This window comes from Ranitomeya imitator, chromosome 5 (genome assembly GCF_032444005.1).
Source record: "Ranitomeya imitator isolate aRanImi1 chromosome 5, aRanImi1.pri, whole genome shotgun sequence".
Taxonomy (NCBI): Eukaryota; Metazoa; Chordata; class Amphibia; order Anura; family Dendrobatidae; genus Ranitomeya; species Ranitomeya imitator.
This window is the reverse complement of record NC_091286.1, coordinates 675,176,414-675,196,492: the sequence shown is the minus strand read 5'-3', so window position 1 is coordinate 675,196,492 and position 20,079 is coordinate 675,176,414. Positions and strand designations below refer to the sequence as shown.

Here is a 20,079-nt window from a genome sequence, read left to right as displayed (position 1 = left end):
TACTAAACGAGAGCCGGAAGATCGAAGCTCAGGAAAGGCAACCTGGGGAACACCTTGGAGTGTAACACACCCTCTCGCTACACCCCATACCCAATTTGAAGGCCTAATGCAGCGTAGTTTCCAACAACTACTAAACGAGAGCCGGAAGATCGAAGCTCAGGAAAGGCAACCTGGGGAACACCTTGGAGTGTAACAAACCCTCTCTCTACACCCCATACCCAATTTGTAGGCCTAATGCAGCGTAGTTTCCGACAACTACTAAACGAGAGCATGAAGATCGAAGCTCAGGAAAGGCAACCTGGGGAACACCTTGGAGTGTAACACACCCTCTCTCTACACCCCATACCCAATTTGTAGGCCTAATGCAGCGTAGTTTCCGACAACTACTAAACGAGAGCCGGAATATCGAAGCTCAGGAAAGGCAACCTGGGGAACACCTTGGAGTGTAACACACCCTCTCTCTACGCCCCATACCCAATTTGTAGGCCTAATGCAGCGTAGTTTCCGACAACTACTAAACGAGAGCCGGAATATCGAAGCTCAGGAAAGGCAACCTGGGGAACACCTTGGAGTGTAACACACCCTCTCTCTACACCCCATACCCAATTTGAAGGCCTAATGCAGTGTAGTTTCCAAGAACTACTAAACGAGAGCCGGAAGATCGAAGCTCAGGAAAGGCAACCTGGGGAACACCTTGGAGTGTAACACACCCTCTCGCTACACCCCATACCCAATTTGAAGGCCTAATGCAGCGTAGTTTCCAACAACTACTAAACGAGAGCCGGAAGATCGAAGCTCAGGAAAGGCAACCTGGGGAACACCTTGGAGTGGAACACACCATCTCTCTACACCCCATACCCAATTTGAAGGCCTAATGCAGAGTAGTTTCCAAGAACTACTAAACGAGAGCCGGAAGATCGAAGCTCAGGAAAGGCAACCTGGGGAACACCTTGGAGTGTAACACAACGTCTCTCTACACGACGGAAGGGCTGATTCTTAGGAAGGAAGGCTGTTGGAAATAAGCATTGCGCGTCCGAGGGTGATTATATTCTTATTAGGTATATACTCACCCTCGGACGCGCCCTGCTTCTTTATTTGGAATGAATGTTTATTTGCAATGTGGTGTTGACTTTCTCTATTATTTTGGTAATTAATGATTTTATTATTTTCATTATTTTGCATCTTCTCGGCAATAATATAAAGAAGACGCGACAGGACAACACTCGGTGGATGCCATATGTGTGTTTTCAATTTAAAAAAACTTTCAGTTAACTACTTGCAGGAGAAAGTAATTGTAGCTGGTGGCCATTTTTAGTACTGTACCAGATTAGAGTTGTGTGTTTGTTTTTAATGTTAAAATGTCTGCATTTGATATCTCACCAGTATTTTCTTTTTTATAAGCAAAATACTTATTTTTATATTTTCTGATGTTGGTTCCAGGGGTACACGGCCAGCAGTGCCCTGGTCAGTGTAGTAGTAGTTGAAAGAATGGACCGCAGACAGGCATCGAAGGCCTAAAATAATAACACATGGCTGTAGGCAATTTTAAATTGGTTCCAGGGGTACACGGACAGCAGTGGTGTGGTCAGTGGAGGCCTAGTGGAAGGAGTGACCGCAGACAGGCATCGAAGGCCTAAAATAATAACACATGGCTGTAGGCAATTTTAAATTGGTTCCAGGGGTACACGGGCAGCAGTGACCTGGTCAGTGTAGTAGTAGTTGAAAGAATGGACCGCAGACAGGCATCGAAGGCCTAAAATAAAAAAATTGGGCTGGCTGTAGGCAATTTTAAATTGGTTCCAGGGGTACACGGGCAGCAGTGGTGTGGTCAGTGGAGGCCTAGTGGAAGGAGTGACCGCAGACAGGCATCGAAGGCCTAAAATAATAACACATGGCTGTAGGCAATTTTAAATTGGTTCCAGGGGTACACGGGCAGCAGTGACCTGGTCAGTGTAGTAGTAGTTGAAAAAATGGACCGCAGACAGGCATCGAATGCCTAAAATAATAACACATGGCTGTAGGCAATTTTAAATTGGTTACAGGGGTACACGGACAGCAGTGACCTGGTCAGTGTAGTAGTAGTTGAAAGAATGGACCGCAGACAGGCATCGAAGGCCTAAAATAAAAAAATTGGGCTGGCTGTAGGCAATTTTAAATTGGTTCCAGGGGTACACGGGCAGCAGTGGTGTGGTCAGTGGAGGCCTAGTGGAAGGAGTGACCGCAGACAGGCATCGAAGGCCTAAAATAATAACACATGGCTGTAGGCAATTTTAAATTGGTTCCAGGGGTACACGGACAGCAGTGGTGTGGTCAGTGGAGGCCTAGTGGAAGGAGTGACCGCAGACAGGCATCGAAGGCCTAAAATAATAACACATGGCTGTAGGCAATTTTAAATTGGTTCCAGGGGTACACGGGCAGCAGTGACCTGGTCAGTGTAGTAGTAGTTGAAAAAATGGACCGCAGACAGGCATCGAATGCCTAAAATAATAACACATGGCTGTAGGCAATTTTAAATTGGTTCCAGGGGTACACGGGCAGCAGTGACCTGGTCAGTGTAGTAGTAGTTGAAAGAATGGACCGCAGACAGGCATCGAAGGCCTAAAATAAAAAAATTGGGCTGGCTGTAGGCAATTTTAAATTGGTTCCAGGGGTACACGGACAGCAGTGGTGTGGTCAGTGGAGGCCTAGTGGAAGGAGTGACCGCAGACAGGCATCGAAGGCCTAAAATAATAACACATGGCTGTAGGCAATTTTAAATTGGTTCCAGGGGTACACGGACAGCAGTGGTGTGGTCAGTGGAGGCCTAGTGGAAGGAGTGACCGCAGACAGGCATCGAAGGCCTAAAATAATAACACATGGCTGTAGGCAATTTTAAATTGGTTCCAGGGGTACACGGGCAGCAGTGACCTGGTCAGTGTAGTAGTAGTTGAAAGAATGGACCGCAGACAGGCATCGAAGGCCTAAAATAAAAAAATTGGGCTGGCTGTAGGCAATTTTAAATTGGTTCCAGGGGTACACGGGCAGCAGTGGTGTGGTCAGTGGAGGCCTAGTGGAAGGAGTGACCGCAGACAGGCATCGAAGGCCTAAAATAATAACACATGGCTGTAGGCAATTTTAAATTGGTTCCAGGGGTACACGGGCAGCAGTGACCTGGTCAGTGTAGTAGTAGTTGAAAAAATGGACCGCAGACAGGCATCGAATGCCTAAAATAATAACACATGGCTGTAGGCAATTTTAAATTGGTTACAGGGGTACACGGACAGCAGTGACCTGGTCAGTGTAGTAGTAGTTGAAAGAATGGACCGCAGACAGGCATCGAAGGCCTAAAATAAAAAAATTGGGCTGGCTGTAGGCAATTTTAAATTGGTTCCAGGGGTACACGGACAGCAGTGGTGTGGTCAGTGGAGGCCTAGTGGAAGGAGTGACCGCAGACAGGCATCGAAGGCCTAAAATAATAACACATGGCTGTAGGCAATTTTAAATTGGTTCCAGGGGTACACGGACAGCAGTGGTGTGGTCAGTGGAGGCCTAGTGGAAGGAGTGACCGCAGACAGGCATCGAAGGCCTAAAATAATAACACATGGCTGTAGGCAATTTTAAATTGGTTCCAGGGGTACACGGACAGCAGTGACCTGGTCAGTGTAGTAGTAGTTGAAAGAATGGACCGCAGACAGGCATCGAAGGCCTAAAATAAAAAAATTGGGCTGGCTGTAGGCAATTTTAAATTGGTTCCAGGGGTACACGGGCAGCAGTGACCTGGTCAGTGTAGTAGTAGTTGAAAGAATGGACCGCAGACAGGCTTAGAAGGCCTAACATAACAAACTTGGGCTGGCTGTAGGCACTTTTAAATTGGTTCCAGGGGTACACGGGCAGCAGTGGTCTGGTCAGTGGAAGTCTAGTGGAAGGAGTGACCGCAGACAGGCTTCCAAGGCCTAACATAACAAACTTGGGCTGGCTGTAGGCACTTTTAAATTGGTTCCAGGGGTACACGGGCAGCAGTGGTCTGGTCAGTGGAAGTCTAGTGGAAGGAGTGACCGCAGACAGGCTTCCAAGGCCTAACATAACAAACTTGGGCTGGCTGTAGGCACTTTTAAATTGGTTCCAGGGGTACACGGGCAGCAGTGGTCTGGTCAGTGGAAGTCTAGTGGAAGGAGTGACCGCAGACAGGCTTCCAAGGCCTAACATAACAAACTTGGGCTGGCTGTAGGCACTTTTAAATTGGTTCCAGGGGTACACGGGCAGCAGTGGTCTGGTCAGTGGAAGTCTAGTGGAAGGAGTGACCGCAGACAGGCTTCCAAGGCCTAACATAACAAACTTGGGCTGGCTGTAGGCACTTTTAAATTGGTTCCAGGGGTACACGGGCAGCAGTGGTCTGGTCAGTGGAAGTCTAGTGGAAGGAGTGACCGCAGACAGGCTTCGAAGGCCTAACATAACAAAATTGGGCTGGCTGTAGGCACTTTAAATTGGTTCCAGGGGTACATGGGCAGCAGTGTATGGTCAGTGGAAGTCTAGTGGAAGGAGTGACGGCAGACAGTCTTCGAAGGCCTAACATAACAAAATTGGGCTGACTGTAGGCACTTTTAAATTGGTTCCAGGGTAACACGGCCAGCAGTGGCCTGGTCAGTGTAGTAGTTGTAGAAAGAAGGGACCGCAGACAGGCTTCGAAGGCCTAACATAACAAAAATGTCAAAACAATGGTATTGTCAGTGCCAGGCATTGAAGGATGTCAGCGGCTAGACTACACATTGGTGAAGCTGTGAGAGATAATTTTGCTAGTGGTAGAGCACTGTTTGAGCTGGGGGGGGGAACTGTCTTGTGGCCGGCGGTACAGGCACAGGGCCCCTCATATTACAACGGTGTGTCTGACGTTGGGTGCGCACCACCACCGCCAGAGACACTTTATTGTACTATGAGGGACCCAGTGGCAGTGCCGTCGACCAAAAGCGGCCACACCCACCTCTTCAGACAAACAGCACTCTCAAGGGTCCAAGCGCAAAGTGGCGATAGCACGGCCCCGTGTGGGGAGTTTGGCCATTTCGTGAGGTGGAAACATGTCGTATGCTGGACAATCAGGTGAAGAAAATTACGAGATTGGAAAAGTCATTCAGAATAGTCCACAGGCAAGACCTTTTCATAGGAAAGCTAGGTGTCAGCCGGGCAGGGTGGGGCAAAAGATTTTGAAATCCAGTTGTGGTTCATTTTAATGAAGGTTAGATCATCTACATTTTGGGTAGCCAGACGAGTCCTTTTTTCTGTTAGTATTGAACCTGCAGCACTGAATACTCTTTCTGATAGGACACTAGCTGCCGGGCAAGCAAGCTCCTGCAATGCATATTCTGCCAATTCTGGCCAGGTGTCTAATTTGGATGCCCAGTAATCAAATGGGAATGACGGTTGAGGGAGAACGTCGATAAGGGATGAAAAATAGTTTGTAACCATACTGGACAAATGTTGTCTCCTGTCACTTTGAATTGATGCTGCAGTACCTGTCCTGTCTGCGGTCATAGAAAAATCACTCCACAACCTGGTCAGAAAACCCCTCTGTCCAACGCCACTTCTGATTTCTGCCCCTCTAACACCTCTGGTCTGCTGGCCCCTGGAGCTCGTGTGAGAACGATCACGGGCGCTGTGTGCAGGGAATGCCAGAAGCAAACGGTCAACAAGAGTTGATTGTTTTGTTGCTAATATTAGTTCCAAGTTCTCATGTGGCATAATATTTTGCAATTTGCCTTTATAGCGAGGATCAAGGAGGCAAGCCAACCAGTAATCGTCATCGTTCATCATTTTTGTAATGCGTGTGTCCCTTTTGAGGATACGCAAGGCATAATCCGCCATGTGGGCCAAAGTTCCCGTTGTCAAATCTGCGGTTGTGCTTGGTTGAGGGGCAGTTGCAGGCAAATCTACGTCACTTGTGTCCCTCAAAAAACCAGAACCCGGCCTTGCCACGCCACCAATTTCCCGTGCCCCCGGGAAAGCTTCCTCATTAAAAATATACTCATCCCCATCATCCTCCTCATCCTCCACCTCCTCTTCGCCCGGTACCTCGTCATGTACACTGCCCTGACCAGACAATCGCTGACTGTCATCAAGGCTTTCCTCTTCCTCTGGTGCAGACGCCTGATCCTTTATGTGCGTCAAACTTTGCATCAGCAGACGCATTAGGGGGATGCTCATGCTTATTATGGCGTTGTCTGCACTAACCAGCCGTGTGCATTCCTCAAAACACTGAAGGACTTGACACATGTCTTGAATCTTCGACCACTGCACACCTGACAACTCCATGTCTGCCATCCTACTGCCTGCCCGTGTATGTGTATCCTCCCACAAAAACATAACAGCCCGCCTCTGTTCGCACAGTCTCTGAAGCATGTGCAGTGTTGAGTTCCACCTTGTTGCAACGTCTATGATTAGGCGATGCTGGGGAAGGTTCAAAGAACGCTGATAGGTCTGCATACGGCTGGAGTGTACAGGCGAACGGCGGATATGTGCGCAAAGTCCACGCACTTTGAGGAGCAGGTCGGATAACCCCGGATAACTTTTCAGGAAGCACTGCACCACCAGGTTTAAGGTGTGAGCCAGGCAAGGAATGTGTTTCAGTTGGGAAAGGGAGATGGCAGCCATGAAATTCCTTCCGTTATCACTCACTACCTTGCCTGCCTCAAGATCTACAGTGCCCAGCCACGACTGCGTTTCTTGCTGCAAGAACTCGGACAGAACTTCCGCGGTGTGTCTATTGTCGCCCAAACACTTCATAGCCAATACAGCCTGCTGACGTATGCCAGTAGCTGCCCCATAATGGGAGACCTGGTGTGCAACAGTGGCAGGTGCGGATGGAGTGTTTGTGCGACTGCGGTCTGTGGACGAGCTCTTGCTTCTGCAGGAGGACGAGGAGGAGGAGGAGGAGGGGGTGCGAACGGCTACAGACAACTGTTTACTAGACCGTGGGCTAGGCAGAACTGTCCCAAACTTGCTGTCCCCTGTGGACCCTGAATCCACCACATTTACCCAGTGTGCCGTGATGGACACGTAACGTCCCTGGCCATGCCTACTGGTCCATGCATCTGTTGTCAGGTGCACCTTTGTGCTCACAGATTGCCTGAGTGCATGGACGATGCGCTCTTTAACATGCTGGTGGAGGGCTGGGATGGCTTTTCTGGAAAAAAAGTGTCGACTGGGTAGCTCGTAGCGTGGTACAGCGTAGTCCATCAGGTCTTTGAAAGCTTCGCTTTCAACTAACCGGTAGGGCATCATCTCTAACGAGATTAGTCTAGCTATGTGGGCGTTCAAACCCTGTGTACGCGGATGCGAGGCTAAGTATTTCCTTTTTCTAACCATAGTCTCATGTAGGGTGAGCTGGACTGGAGAGCTGGAGATCGTGGAACTAGCGGGGGTGCCGGTGGACATGGCAGACTGAGAGACGGTGGGAGATGGTATTGTTGCCGCCGGTGCCCTAGATGCAGTGTTTCCTACTACGAAACTGGTGATTCCCTGACCCTGACTGCTTTGGCCTGGCAAAGATACCTGCACAGATACAGCAGGTGGTGCGCTAAATGGTGGTCCTACACTGCCGGAAGGGATGTTGCGTTGATGACTAGCTTCATTGGCCGAGGGTGCAACAACCTTAAGGGACGTTTGGTAGTTAGTCCAAGCTTTCAAATGCATGGTGGTTAAATGTCTATGCATGCAACTAGTATTGAGACTTTTCAGATTCTGACCTCTGCTTAAGGAAGTAGAACATTTTTGACAGATGACTTTGCGCTGATCAATTGGATGTTGTTTAAAAAAATGCCAGACTGCACTCTTTCTAGCATCGGATACCTTTTCAGGCATTGCAGACTGAGCTTTAACCGGATGGCCATGCTGTCCTCCACCAGGTTTTGGCTTTGCCACGCGTTTTGGGCAAGATACGGGCCCGGCAGATGGAACCTGTGGCGATGTTGATGCCTGCTGCGGCCCCTCCTCCTCCTCTGCTTCAGAACTGCTGCCGCCTGCACCCTGTTCCCCCAATGGCTGCCAATCGGGGTCAAGAACTGGGTCATCTAATAACTCTTCTTGTACCTCCTGCGCAACTTCGTCTGTGTCACCGTGTCGTTCGGTGGTATAGCGTTCGTGATGGGGCAACATAGTCTCATCAGGGTCTGATTCTTGATCAGCACCCTGCGAGGGCAATGTTGTGGTCTGAGTCAAAGGACCAGCATAGTAGTCTGGCTGTGGCTGTGCGTCAGTGCACTCCATGTCAGATTCAATTTGTAATGGGCATGGACTGTTAACTGCTTCACTTTCTAAGCCAGGGACGGTATGTGTAAAGAGCTCCATGGAGTAACCCGTTGTGTCGCCTGCTGCATTCTTCTCTGTTGTTGTTTTTGCTGAAGAGGACAAGGAAGTGACTTGTCCCTGACCGTGAACATCCACTAACGACGCGCTGCTTTTACTTTTACCAGTTTCACGAGATGAGGCAAAAGAGCTAGAGGCTGAGTCAGCAAGATAAGCCAAAACTTGCTCTTGCTGCTCCGGCTTTAAAAGCGGTTTTCCTAATCCCAGAAAAGGGAGCGTTCGAGGCCTTGTGTAGCCGGACGACGAACCTGGCTCCACAGCTCCAGACTTAGGTGCAATATTTTTTCCCCCACGACCACCTGATGCTCCACCACTACCACTACCCTCATTACCAGCTGACAATGAACGCCCCCGGCCACGACCTCTTCCACTAGACTTCCTCATTGTTTTAAAAACGTAACCAAACTAACGTTATTTGTTGCAGTCACACAACTTACACGGTGAGCTATAACTTCAGTATGATTTAGCTACCCCTTTACAGGTTGGTGAGACCACAGCGAAAATCAGGCCCAATGTTACACACTCTTTTTTTGGTGGCTGCAAATTAGAGAGATGCCCCACACGCAGGACTGTCACTGAAGCACAAATGTTAATATTAATGTCACACTATTATTTTTTTTTTATTTTTATTTTTTTCAGGAACACTTTAGAAACCCCCCCAAAAAAAAAAAATAGATTTTTGCAGGGAGAATTTAGAAAACAAATGTAACAAACTATATGCTTTCTATGGGCCACTGAGTGAGAGATGACGCACACAGGAATCAGGAGTGGCACACAAGCCCAGAGGCCAATATTTTTCTACCAATGATTGATGGAGTTATTTTCTCTGGTAGATTTTGGAACCCAAATCAAGGAAAAAAAATGTAGGCTTTCTATGGACCACAATTGGAGAGAGAGAGAGAGAGAGATGGCACACCCAGGAGTCAAGACTGGCACACAAGCAGAAAGGCCAATATTAATCTCCCACTGTTTTTTTTTTGTTTTTTTTTTTTTTTGTTTTTTTCAGGGAGACTTTAGAAAAAAAAATAATAAAAAAAATATGATTTTATCAGGAAGAATTTAGAAACCAAATAAAATAAAATGATTTTTTCAGGGAGAATTTATAAAACAAATAAAAACAAAAATAGGCGTTCTATGGCCCACTGACTGAGAGATGACGCACACAGGAGTCAGGAGTGGCACACAAACCCAGAGGCCAATATTTTTCTACCAATGATTGATGTAGTTATTTTCTCTGGTAGATTTTAGAACCCAAATCAAGGAAAAAAAATATAGGCTTTCTATGGACCACAATTGGAGAGAGAGAGAGAGAGAGAGAGAGAGAGAGAGAGATGGCACACCCAGGAGTCAAGACTGGCACACAAGCAGAAAGGCCAATATTAATCTCCCACTGTTTTTTTGGTTGTTTTTTTTTTTTTTTTTTCAGGGAGACTTTAGAAATAAAAATAATAAAAAAAATATGATTTTATCAGGAAGAATTTAGAAACCAAATAAAATAAAATGATTTTTTCAGGGAGAATTTAGAAAACAAATAAAACCAAAAATATGCGTTCTATGGCCCACTGACTGAGAGAGAGAGAGAGATGGAACGCTTAGTACTGGCACACAAGCCCAAAGGGCAATATTAATCTCCCTTTTTTTTTCCAGGGAGAATTTCTGAAACCCAAAAAAAAAATAAAATAGGCTTTCTATGGCCCACTATTTGTGAGAGAGATGGGACGCTCAGGACTGGCACAGATGGCACGCTCAGGACTGGCACAGAAGCCCAGAGGCCAATATTAATCTCCCTTTTTTTCTGGGAGAATTTATAAAACCAAAAAAATATTTAAATAGGCTTTCTATGGCCCACTATTTGTGAGAGAGATGGCACGCTCAGGACTGGCACAGATGGCACGCTCACAACTGGCACACAAGCCCAGAGGCCAATATTAATCTCCCTTTTTTCAGGGAAAATTGATAAAACAAAAAAAAAAATTAAATAGGCTTTCTATGGCCCACTATTTGTGAGAGAGATGGCACGCTCAGGGCTGGCTGGCACAGATGGCACGCTCAGGACTGGCACAGAAGCCCAGAGGCCAATATTAATCTCCCTTTTTTTCTGGGAGAATTTATAAAACCAAAAAAATATTTAAATAGGCTTTCTATGGCCCACTATTTGTGAGAGAGATGGCACGCTCAGGACTGGCACAGATGGCACGCTCACAACTGGCACACAAGCCCAGAGGCCAATATTAATCTCCCTTTTTTCAGGGAAAATTGATAAAACAAAAAAAAAAATTAAATAGGCTTTCTATGGCCCACTATTTGTGAGAGAGATGGCACGCTCAGGGCTGGCTGGCACAGATGGCACGCTCAGGACTGGCACACAAGCCCAGAGGCCAATATTAATCTCCCTTTTTTTCTGGGAGAATTTATAAAACCAAAAAAATATTTAAATAGGCTTTCTATGGCCCACTATTTGTGAGAGAGATGGCACGCTCAGGACTGGCACAGATGGCACGCTCACAACTGGCACACAAGCCCAGAGGCCAATATTAATCTCCCTTTTTTCAGGGAAAATTTATAAAACAAAAAAAAAAATTAAATAGGCTTTCTATGGCCCACTATTTGTGAGAGAGATGGCACGCTCAGGGCTGGCACAGATGGCACGCTCAGGACTGGCACACAAGCCCAGAGGCCAATATTAATCTCCCTTTTTTTCAGGGAGAATTTATAAAACCAAAAAAAAAAATAAATAGGCTTTCTATGGCCCACTATTTGTGAGAGAGATGGCACACTCAGGACTGGCACACAAGCCCAAAGGCCAATATTAATCTCCCACTGTATTTTTATCAGGGAGAATTTATACACCCCACAAAAAAAAATACAGAAAAATGAAAAGGCTTTCTATGGCCCACTATGTGAGAGCGATGGCACACACAGGGATGGCACTCTAGCAGAAATGCCAAATTGCCAATCTTAATCTCCCACCAAAAAAAAAAAAAAAAAAAAAACAGGGAATGTCCTACAATTACTATCTCCCTGCCTGCAGTAATCTCAGCCAGGTATGGCAGGCAGCTACTATCTCCCTGCCTGCAGTAATCTCAGCCAGGTATGGCAGGCAGCAATAAGGAGTGGACTGATGCACAAATGAAATAAAAAGTGTGGACAAACAAAAAAGATAGCTGTGCAGAAAGGAAGGAACAAGAGGATTTGTGCTTTGAAAAAAGCAGTTGGTTTGCACAGCGGCGTACACACAGCAATGCAGCTATCAGGGAGCCTTCTAGGGCAGCCCAATGAGCTACAGCGCTGAGGGGAAAAAAAAAAAAAAAAAAAACTTCCACTGTCCCTGCACACCGAGGGTGGTGTTGGACAGTGCAAATCGCTGCAGCACAAGCGGTTTTGTGGTTAATGGACCCTGCCTAACGCTATCCCTGCTTCTGACAAAGCGGCAGCAACCTCTCCCTAAGCTCAGATCAGCAGCAGTAAGATGGCGGTCGGCGGGAACGCCTCTTTATAGCCCCTGTGACGTCGCAGACAGCAAGCCAATCACTGCAATGCCCTTCTCTAAGATGGTGGGGACCAGGACCTATGTCATCACGCTGCCCACACTCTGCGTTTACCTTCATTGGCTGAGAAATGGCGCTTTTCGCGTCATTGAAACGCGACTTTGGCGCGAAAGTCGCGTACCGCATGGCCGACCCCGCACAGGGGTCGGATCGGGTTTCATGAAACCCCGACTTAGCCAAAAGTCGGCGACTTTTGAAAATGTTCGACCCGTTTCGCTCAACCCTACTTATAACGGATCAGTTTGTCCTATTGAGCTGTCCGTTAAAGATTGACTCATTACTGTAACCTAATTTTTAACTTTTCAATAATTAAACTGCCAAAATAGACATGTGCAAAACCCAACCTCTGGGATCGTCTCCAACTGATGGCAAAAGCAGTCAGATATGCCCACTTTGGGAAATTTGTATAAACTCCACTTTTTGTGCTGTTGTTTGCAGCAGAGAAACAAATGTACCTGACATCAGATATAGTCCAAAAACAGATTAAAAAGGTGGCACTCACTCTGGACCTGTGGAAGCGCAGCTAGTGCGAAACGGCCGTCGTCCACAGAAGGTATGCGCTCCTCTCCTGCTATTCCCGTGTTATGGACTAAATAAAGGAATGTTTTACTGGATGGTGAATGCCACCTTTTTTTTTCTGATTTTGGACTATGATTCATTTTTTTATGTGCACCCGTATTCCTTCAATTGTCTGGTGTCCAGCCTACACCCAAGTAGATTTCAGTCTCAGACGAGATAGTCACAGAAGTGCAGGCAATACAACTGTTTTAAAATGGCACCAGACTTCAAAGCTGTAGCTTTTACATTGATATTCCATAGTTAAAATATGTGATCAATACCTCATCAGTGAGGAGTTCGACATTCGGCACCTCCACCAATCAGCTGTTCCCGGTGCTGAACACGAATGGAAGTGCTCAATTATGGAGCTGCACAGCAAAATTTTTTCAACGATAAAGCAACCATGGCCGGGTACTGCATATCCAACCCCTATTCAAATAAATAGGGGGCAGATGTGAAGTAACCCGTAGTAGCCACCATGTAGATCATGGAGTTGTTCTGTGCAGCTCCGCACTTTTGTCTGTGGCCAACACTGGAAACAGCTGATCGGTGGAGGTGCACTCCTCCCTGATGAGGTATTGACGGTCCATACTAATGATGTGCCTGATTAAGACATATCTCTGTTAATGATCATATCACAATATGGCTAGGGCTTCACTGCAACATTTGCCGCATTGCAGCAATTCTCAGAAATATTTTAGAGGTCTAATTTTTCATTGATTGAAAAAGCCAAGTTGCACAAATGTTGCCTGAGAACTGCATTAAAGTCTATGGCAAAAGTATAGTTTGCTCCTCGCAACCAGACACTGAAAATTCAACACATTTGGAAACATTTGTGACTCGGTGTCGCTGTCACAACAGGTGACAGTTCACACCATGGCACCATAGGAAATAATTTCATCCAATGTTGCAATGTGTCAATGTTGCACGACACACGTCCAATGTTAGTTGACTTTTTTTTCTTTTAAAGGCATCCCATTCTCTCATGGTGAGAACTGGAGAGCAATGAGAAGATTCACATTATCTAAGTTAAGAGACTTCGGTATGGGCAAGAAGACAATAGAGGATCGGATTATTGAGGAATGTGGATTTCTAACTAGGAAATTGGAATCATTGGAAGGTACAAGAATATAAATAATAGGCATTTTGCTCAATCTACACCTGGAATTGTTTTTTCACTAGATTTTGTGATGGGACATGACTAAGACATGTTGTGCTCTACTTCAGTGATGGAGAAGATTTTTTCGGCCAGGGGCCATTTGAATACATTCTATCATTCGGGGACCAAGCAAAATTATCAACTTTAATTTTGCCCTGCTCTGTTTGGTCAAACATATAGTAATGTGACACCCGCACAGAACTAAACAGATGAAGCTGGATTATTTTTGTAATTATTTAAATTTAAGAAGGAATCTCCTTTGACTTCATGACTATTTCCTGGAGATGATGGGTTATGTTTACTGAAATTAAAACTAAGTTTCAAATTGTATATTGTTCTATATTTTTTATTTTTACTGTACAGGTAAACCTACTGAACTGACTACAAAAACAAATTTCGCCATCGGGAATATAATCATATCCATTATCCTTGGTCACCGACTTGACTATGAAGATCCTGCTCTGTTCAAAGTGATGACAATTATAGATGAAAATATGAGACTTCTTGGGAGCTCATCAATTGCGGTAATACGATAAAGATTTATTATCTCTTTATTATTCATATTCGATTATAGAGATGAGCAAATCGATTCAAATTGGAACAAGTTCATGTAGAACTTTAGGACAATCACTGCACCTGGCAAATTGAAACAATTTTCCAATCGATTTGCGCAAATTGTTCAAACACAAAGCAAAAAATTGCATAAGTCAGAGAAGGTTCATGAGACCTTAGGTGCAGCCATACAGACTTCCCCATAATGCCTTTCAGCTAACACTTCACATCATAAAGCAGAGCCAATCAGGAGGGACTATAAGTGCCTGTATAAAAGCTGAAGCAGAGAATGCAGCAAATATTTTAGCGTGAATCTGTATACTGAGAGATCACAACTTTTTTGAAGATACAATTTGTCATCACTCTCCATCCGGGATCCAGGCTATAAAAGAAGTTGCTCATTCCATGCCAAGAACACTTAGCACAGTCCTTAAATTATGCAAAATACCATATGTAGCCACGTTTTGATGTAAGGTGTGTTCATTTTTTATCAAATAAATTTAGCTAAGTTGACTATTTCAAAATAAAAGTTATATTATTAACCTTCTTCTTATGTTATGGATTAAAACATTTTTCTTTAAATCGCAGTATTGTAAAAGCTTTTGAAATTGCACTTGTATTCATTGAGATAATGATTATATATATATACTTATGTACACACTGAAAAAAATATATACACTGCAAAAAATAATATATATATATATATATATATATATATATATATATATATATATATAAGAGACCACCACATCAAAACCTTGTCATGGGCAGCCCAATCTCCAGACCTGAACCCCATTGAAAACCTCTGGAATGTAATCAAGAGGATGACGGATAGTCACAAGCCATCAAACAAAGAAGAACTGCTTACATTTTTGCACCAGAAGCAGTGTGAAAGACTGGTGGAAAGCATGCCAAGACGCAGGAAAGCTGTGATTAAAAATCATGGTTATTCCACAAAATATTGATTTCTGAACTCTTACTAAGTTAAAACATTAGTATTGGTGTTTCTGAATGATTATGAACTTGCTTTCTTTGCATTATTTGAGGTCTGAAAGCACTGGTTTTTTTATTTTCACCATTTTTCTTTGTCACAAAAAAATTCGGAGACGTGTTGTCAGAAGTTTATAGAACAAAAGAACAATTTACATTTTACTCAAAAATATACCTATAAAGAGAAAAATCAGAAAAACTGAACATTTTGCAGTGGTCTCTTAGAAAGAAGCAACTAGAAAAGTGATTTTCCCGGTGACATTTTCAAAATTTTTTCTTGTTACAAACACATACTTAAATGTATTTTATTAGGATTTTATGGAATAACAGCACAAAGTAATAAGTATTAGTGAAATGTAAAGAAAACTTTGCATGGTTTTCTAACTATTTAAAACATATAAATTTAAAAACTGTGCAGTGAATTTGCATACACTCCCACTGAGTCAATTCTTTGTACAACCATCTATCACGGCAATTAATGCTGACAGTTTTTTGTGGTCTGTCTCTACCAGATTTATACATCTAGACATGACATTTTGCCCTTTCGTCTTTGAATACTCGCTCTTGCTCAGTGAGATTGGTTGGAGACGCCTGTGAACAGAAATCTTCATGCTATATATATATACACATACAGTACAGAACAAAAGTTTGGACACACCTTCTCATTTTAAGATTTTTCTGTATTTTCAGGACTGTGAAAATTGTACATTCACACTGAAGGCATCAACACTATAAATTAACACATGTGGAATTATATACTTAACAAAAAAGTGTGAAGCATCTGGTAATATGTCTTATATTCTAGGTTCTTCAAAGTAGCCGCTTTTTGCTTTGGTGACTGCTTTGCACACTCTTGGCATTCTCTTGATGAGTTTCAAAAGGGAGTCACCGGGAATGGTCTTCCAACAATCTTGAAGAAGTTCCCAGAGATGCTTAGCACTTGTTGGCTCTTTTGCCATCCATCTCGATTGGGTTCAGGTCTGGTGACTGTGGAGGCCAGGTCATATGGCATAGCACCCCATCACTCTCCTTCTTGGTCAAATAGCCCTTACACAGCCTGGAGGTGTTTGGGGCCATTGTCCTGTTGAAAAATAAATGATGGTCCAGATAAATCGGATGCAATAGCATGCCACTGCAAGATGCTGTGGCAGCCATGCTGGTTCAGTATGCCTTCAACTTTGAATAAATTCCCAACAGTGTCACCAGCAAAGCCCCCCCACACCATCACACCTCCTCCTCCATGCTTCACGGTTGGAACCAGGCATCTAGTGTCCATCCATTCACCTTTTCTGCGATGCACAAAGACACGTTGGTTGGAACCAAAGATCTCAAATTTGGACTCATCAGACCAAAGCACAGAATTCCACTGGTCTAATGTCCATTCCTTGTGTTTTTTAGCCCAAACAAGTCTCTTCTGCTTGTTGCCTGTCCTTAGCAGTGGTTTCCTAGCAGCTATTTTACCTTGAAGGCCTGCTGCACAAAGTCTCCACTTAACAGTTGTTGTAGAGATGTGTCTGCTGCTAGAACTCTGTGTGGCATTGACCTGGTCTCTAATATGAGCTGCTGTTAACCTGCGATTTCTGAGGCTGGTGACTCGGATAAACTTATCCACAGAAGCAGAAATGACTCTTGGTCTTCCTTGATGGTTTTTGTCACTGCACTTGGGGACACTATCAAAGTTTTCTCAATTTTTCGGACTGATTGACCTTCATTTCTTATAGTAATGATGGCCACTCATTTTTCTTTACTTAGCTGCTTTTTTCTTGCAAAATACAAATTTTAACAGTCTATTCAGTAGGACTATAAGCTGTGTATCCACTAGACTTCTGCACAACACAACTGATGGTCCCAACCCCATTTATAAGGCAAGTAATCCTACTTATTAAACCTGATAGGGCACACCTGTGAAGTGAAAACCATTTCTGGTGACTACCTCTCATCCAGAGAATGCCAAGAGTGTGCAAAGCAGTCATCAAGGACCAAGGTGGCTACTTTAAAGAACCTAATGTTAGATGTCGAGTTCCCGCTGCTGCACAGGGGCAATCTCGAACCATGTCTGCTGTGGTCTCCCTTTCTCCTCCAGCCGCATTGGAACCTGATCAGCAGAGACGTCGGTCCCAGCATCTTGCTCAGCCTCATAATGTTTGAATGGTTACTGTTGCCTTTCCAGGCTCTGCCCTTGTAGCCAGCACTGGTCATCGGCAAGCAGGCTTTTCTGGGACTAAGTCCTGCTTTTCATGCACTGAACATGCCCACGGGAGGACCTCTCATTGGAGGTCGGAGGTCACACACTCAGGCCCTGTTGCAGCTCCTATTGGCCCACCAAGAAGGTCCTGTAGAGCTGCAACTATGAAAGGTTTGCATGGCCGCACAGCCATGCGCTAGTATCAAATGTGTTTGGCTTATGCCAGTGGATACTATACCACTCTATACATATGTGGTTTGAGGCTGTAGCTTTGGGACTGTACACTCAGGCAGGCAGCTAGCGTCAGTGGGGGCAATTAGCCTTGGCTTAGCATCTGGTTCCTTCATGTGTGCGGCTAGCACAGAAGAGTTTCAGAGCAAGCACAACCCATAGTTAGGGTTATAGTTTTGTGTTCAGCGCGACTCTGTGAGTCAACAGAGATCGCTTCCAGTTCACACGGGGTGAAGCTTAACCCACGTGTGGGCTTAGAGGTTATCCGCCGTTACTTTGCAGCAGATATCTCTGTACAGTGGACCCCGGGCTCCGAATGCACATTGCAGCTACCTATCTATACTCGGTGCATTCCGCTAGCCGTAACACCTAGAATATAAGACATATTTTCTGTTGTTTCACACTTTTTTGTTAATTATATAATTCCACATGTGTTAAATCATAGTTTTGATGCCTTCAGTGTAAATGTCATGAGAATACAGAAAAATCTTTAAATGAGAAGAATATATATATATATACATGTTTTCATGCTCTGGAGTCCAGCAAAACCTCAGAGCATAATTATATCCATTTAATTTCCTGGTAAAATTTGAATGAAGTGCCGAATTGAAATGTTATTATCACTAGCACACATGTATGGTACCACTGTGAAAGTAAAGTGCTTTCAGAAGTCAAGTGTATATTTTTTTACAATTTCATCTTTTGGCCGCTAGAACTAGAAGACAGTTGTCTGTTAAGTATTTTACATAATTTCTCCTGCGTTTCTGATATTGTATATACTATATTCATGTCCTCAAGTTTCTTTAGGTGGTTTAATATTCTATCAATCATCTTTTCACAGCTGTACAATGTATTACCGGGCTTTAAATACGTGTCAGATGCCCATATAAAAATAATGAAAAACGTAAAGGAGCTGCACACTTTTTTTAACAATAAATTTGTGGAACACCTTAAGACACTGGACAAAGATGACCAGCGTGGCTATATTGATGCATTTCTTATTAAACAGGAAGAGGTAAAAAAATGTGTAAAAAAATCATGCTTAGTAGTAAATGATTCTTTCTAAGGTCTCGTTCACACTTCCGATTTTCACATACGAGTGCTAGCCATGGTTTCATGAACAACACTCATACCTGTGATAATCTATGGGGACACTCAAATGTCCATGAATTTTCACAGACCGAGTAGTCTGCGAAAAATTGCGGAGACATGTCCAATTTTGATCCAAACATAAAAATCGGCAAAGCAAGTCTATGGGTCCATGGAAAAAAAAAATCAGACTGCACTCAGTTGACATCCAATTTTCACTGACTGTCACATAGGAGAAGGTGGAGAAATTTTTTTCTTATCCACAAGAAAAACTGATGACGCTCTGACCAAAATCTAATCCAAGACTGATCAGAATAATCTGTTCATTTTTCTTATTTTGTAAGAAAAACTGATGTGTGAATGAGGCCACTATGATGGCTGTAGGTTCATCATAGTGTTTATGACTATTGTTCTTGGCTCGATGTATGCACAGATTAGTGGTGGGAGATTAATTTATTTTAATAACCTAATTTTGTGATACTCTGTTGGGAAATGTTTATGTTATATGTGTAGAGAAAGTATCTCTGCTCCCCTTTTGACACTGACCAGTCATAAACAGGCAGAAATCTAGAGGTGCAGATGATGTCATCATGGTCACTTGGTGAAAACGACAAAAGTTGAAACATTTTAGCGTAACCTTGTTTTGTAAGGCTGGTTTCACATTTGCGCTTTTTGCCGCTGCGTTTTAGCGCAAAAAAAGCATGCGTTTTTTTCCTGTACTTAACATTAAAAACGCATGCGTTTTTTGCATGCATTTTGCCGCGTTTTGCCGCCGCATGCGTCTTTTCTGTGCATGCGTTGTGTTGCAGAAATGCAACATGTAGTAATTTCTAGCGGCGTTTTTTTAAGGTTAGGGTTAGGATCCCTTAGGGTTAGGGTTAGGATCCCTTAGGGTTAGGGTTAGGATCCCTTAGGGTTGGGATCCCTTAGGGTTAGGGTTAGGATCCCTTAGGGTTAGGGTTAGGGATAGGGTTAAGGTTAGGGTTAGGATCCCTAGGGTTACTAGGGACCCTAACCCTAACCCTAGCTATTTCAGTTTAAAGTAGGTTTTCTTGTTGATTTTGATGATTGGTAGCTGTCAGACACTTCTCATCATGCGTTTTTAAAACGCAAACGCAGGAAAAAACGCATGTAAGGCTGGTTTCACATTGGCGTTTTTTGAGGTGCGTTTTTGCGGTAAAAAACACAAAAAACGCATGGTGAAAAAATGCATGTAAACGCGTGTAAACGCTGTGTTTTTTTGACGCATGCGTTTTTGCATGTGGTGAAAAAAACGCAGCGTTTTGACGCGTTTACATGCGTTTTTACATGCGTTTGCGTTTTTTAAACGCATGCTGAGAAATGTGTGACAGCTGCCAATCATCACAATAAAGTAAAAAACCCACTATAAACAGAAATAGTTAGGGTTAGGGGTAGGGGTAGGGTTAGGGGTA

General features: G+C 44.0%; 1 protein-coding gene across 2 annotated transcripts in view; it reads left to right on the top strand.

Moving 5' to 3' along the window:
- LOC138638769 (cytochrome P450 2K6-like) overlaps window positions 1–20,079 on the top strand; it is a 92,862-nt gene that overhangs the window by 56,053 nt on the left and 16,730 nt on the right. For both annotated transcript variants that reach the window (XM_069728339.1, XM_069728340.1), the window contains exons 3-5: window positions 13,411–13,560; window positions 13,963–14,123; window positions 18,399–18,572. In XM_069728339.1, coding sequence (XP_069584440.1) covers window positions 13,411–13,560; window positions 13,963–14,123; window positions 18,399–18,572 — 485 coding nt within the window. The remainder of the gene's footprint in view (window positions 1–13,410; window positions 13,561–13,962; window positions 14,124–18,398; window positions 18,573–20,079) is intronic.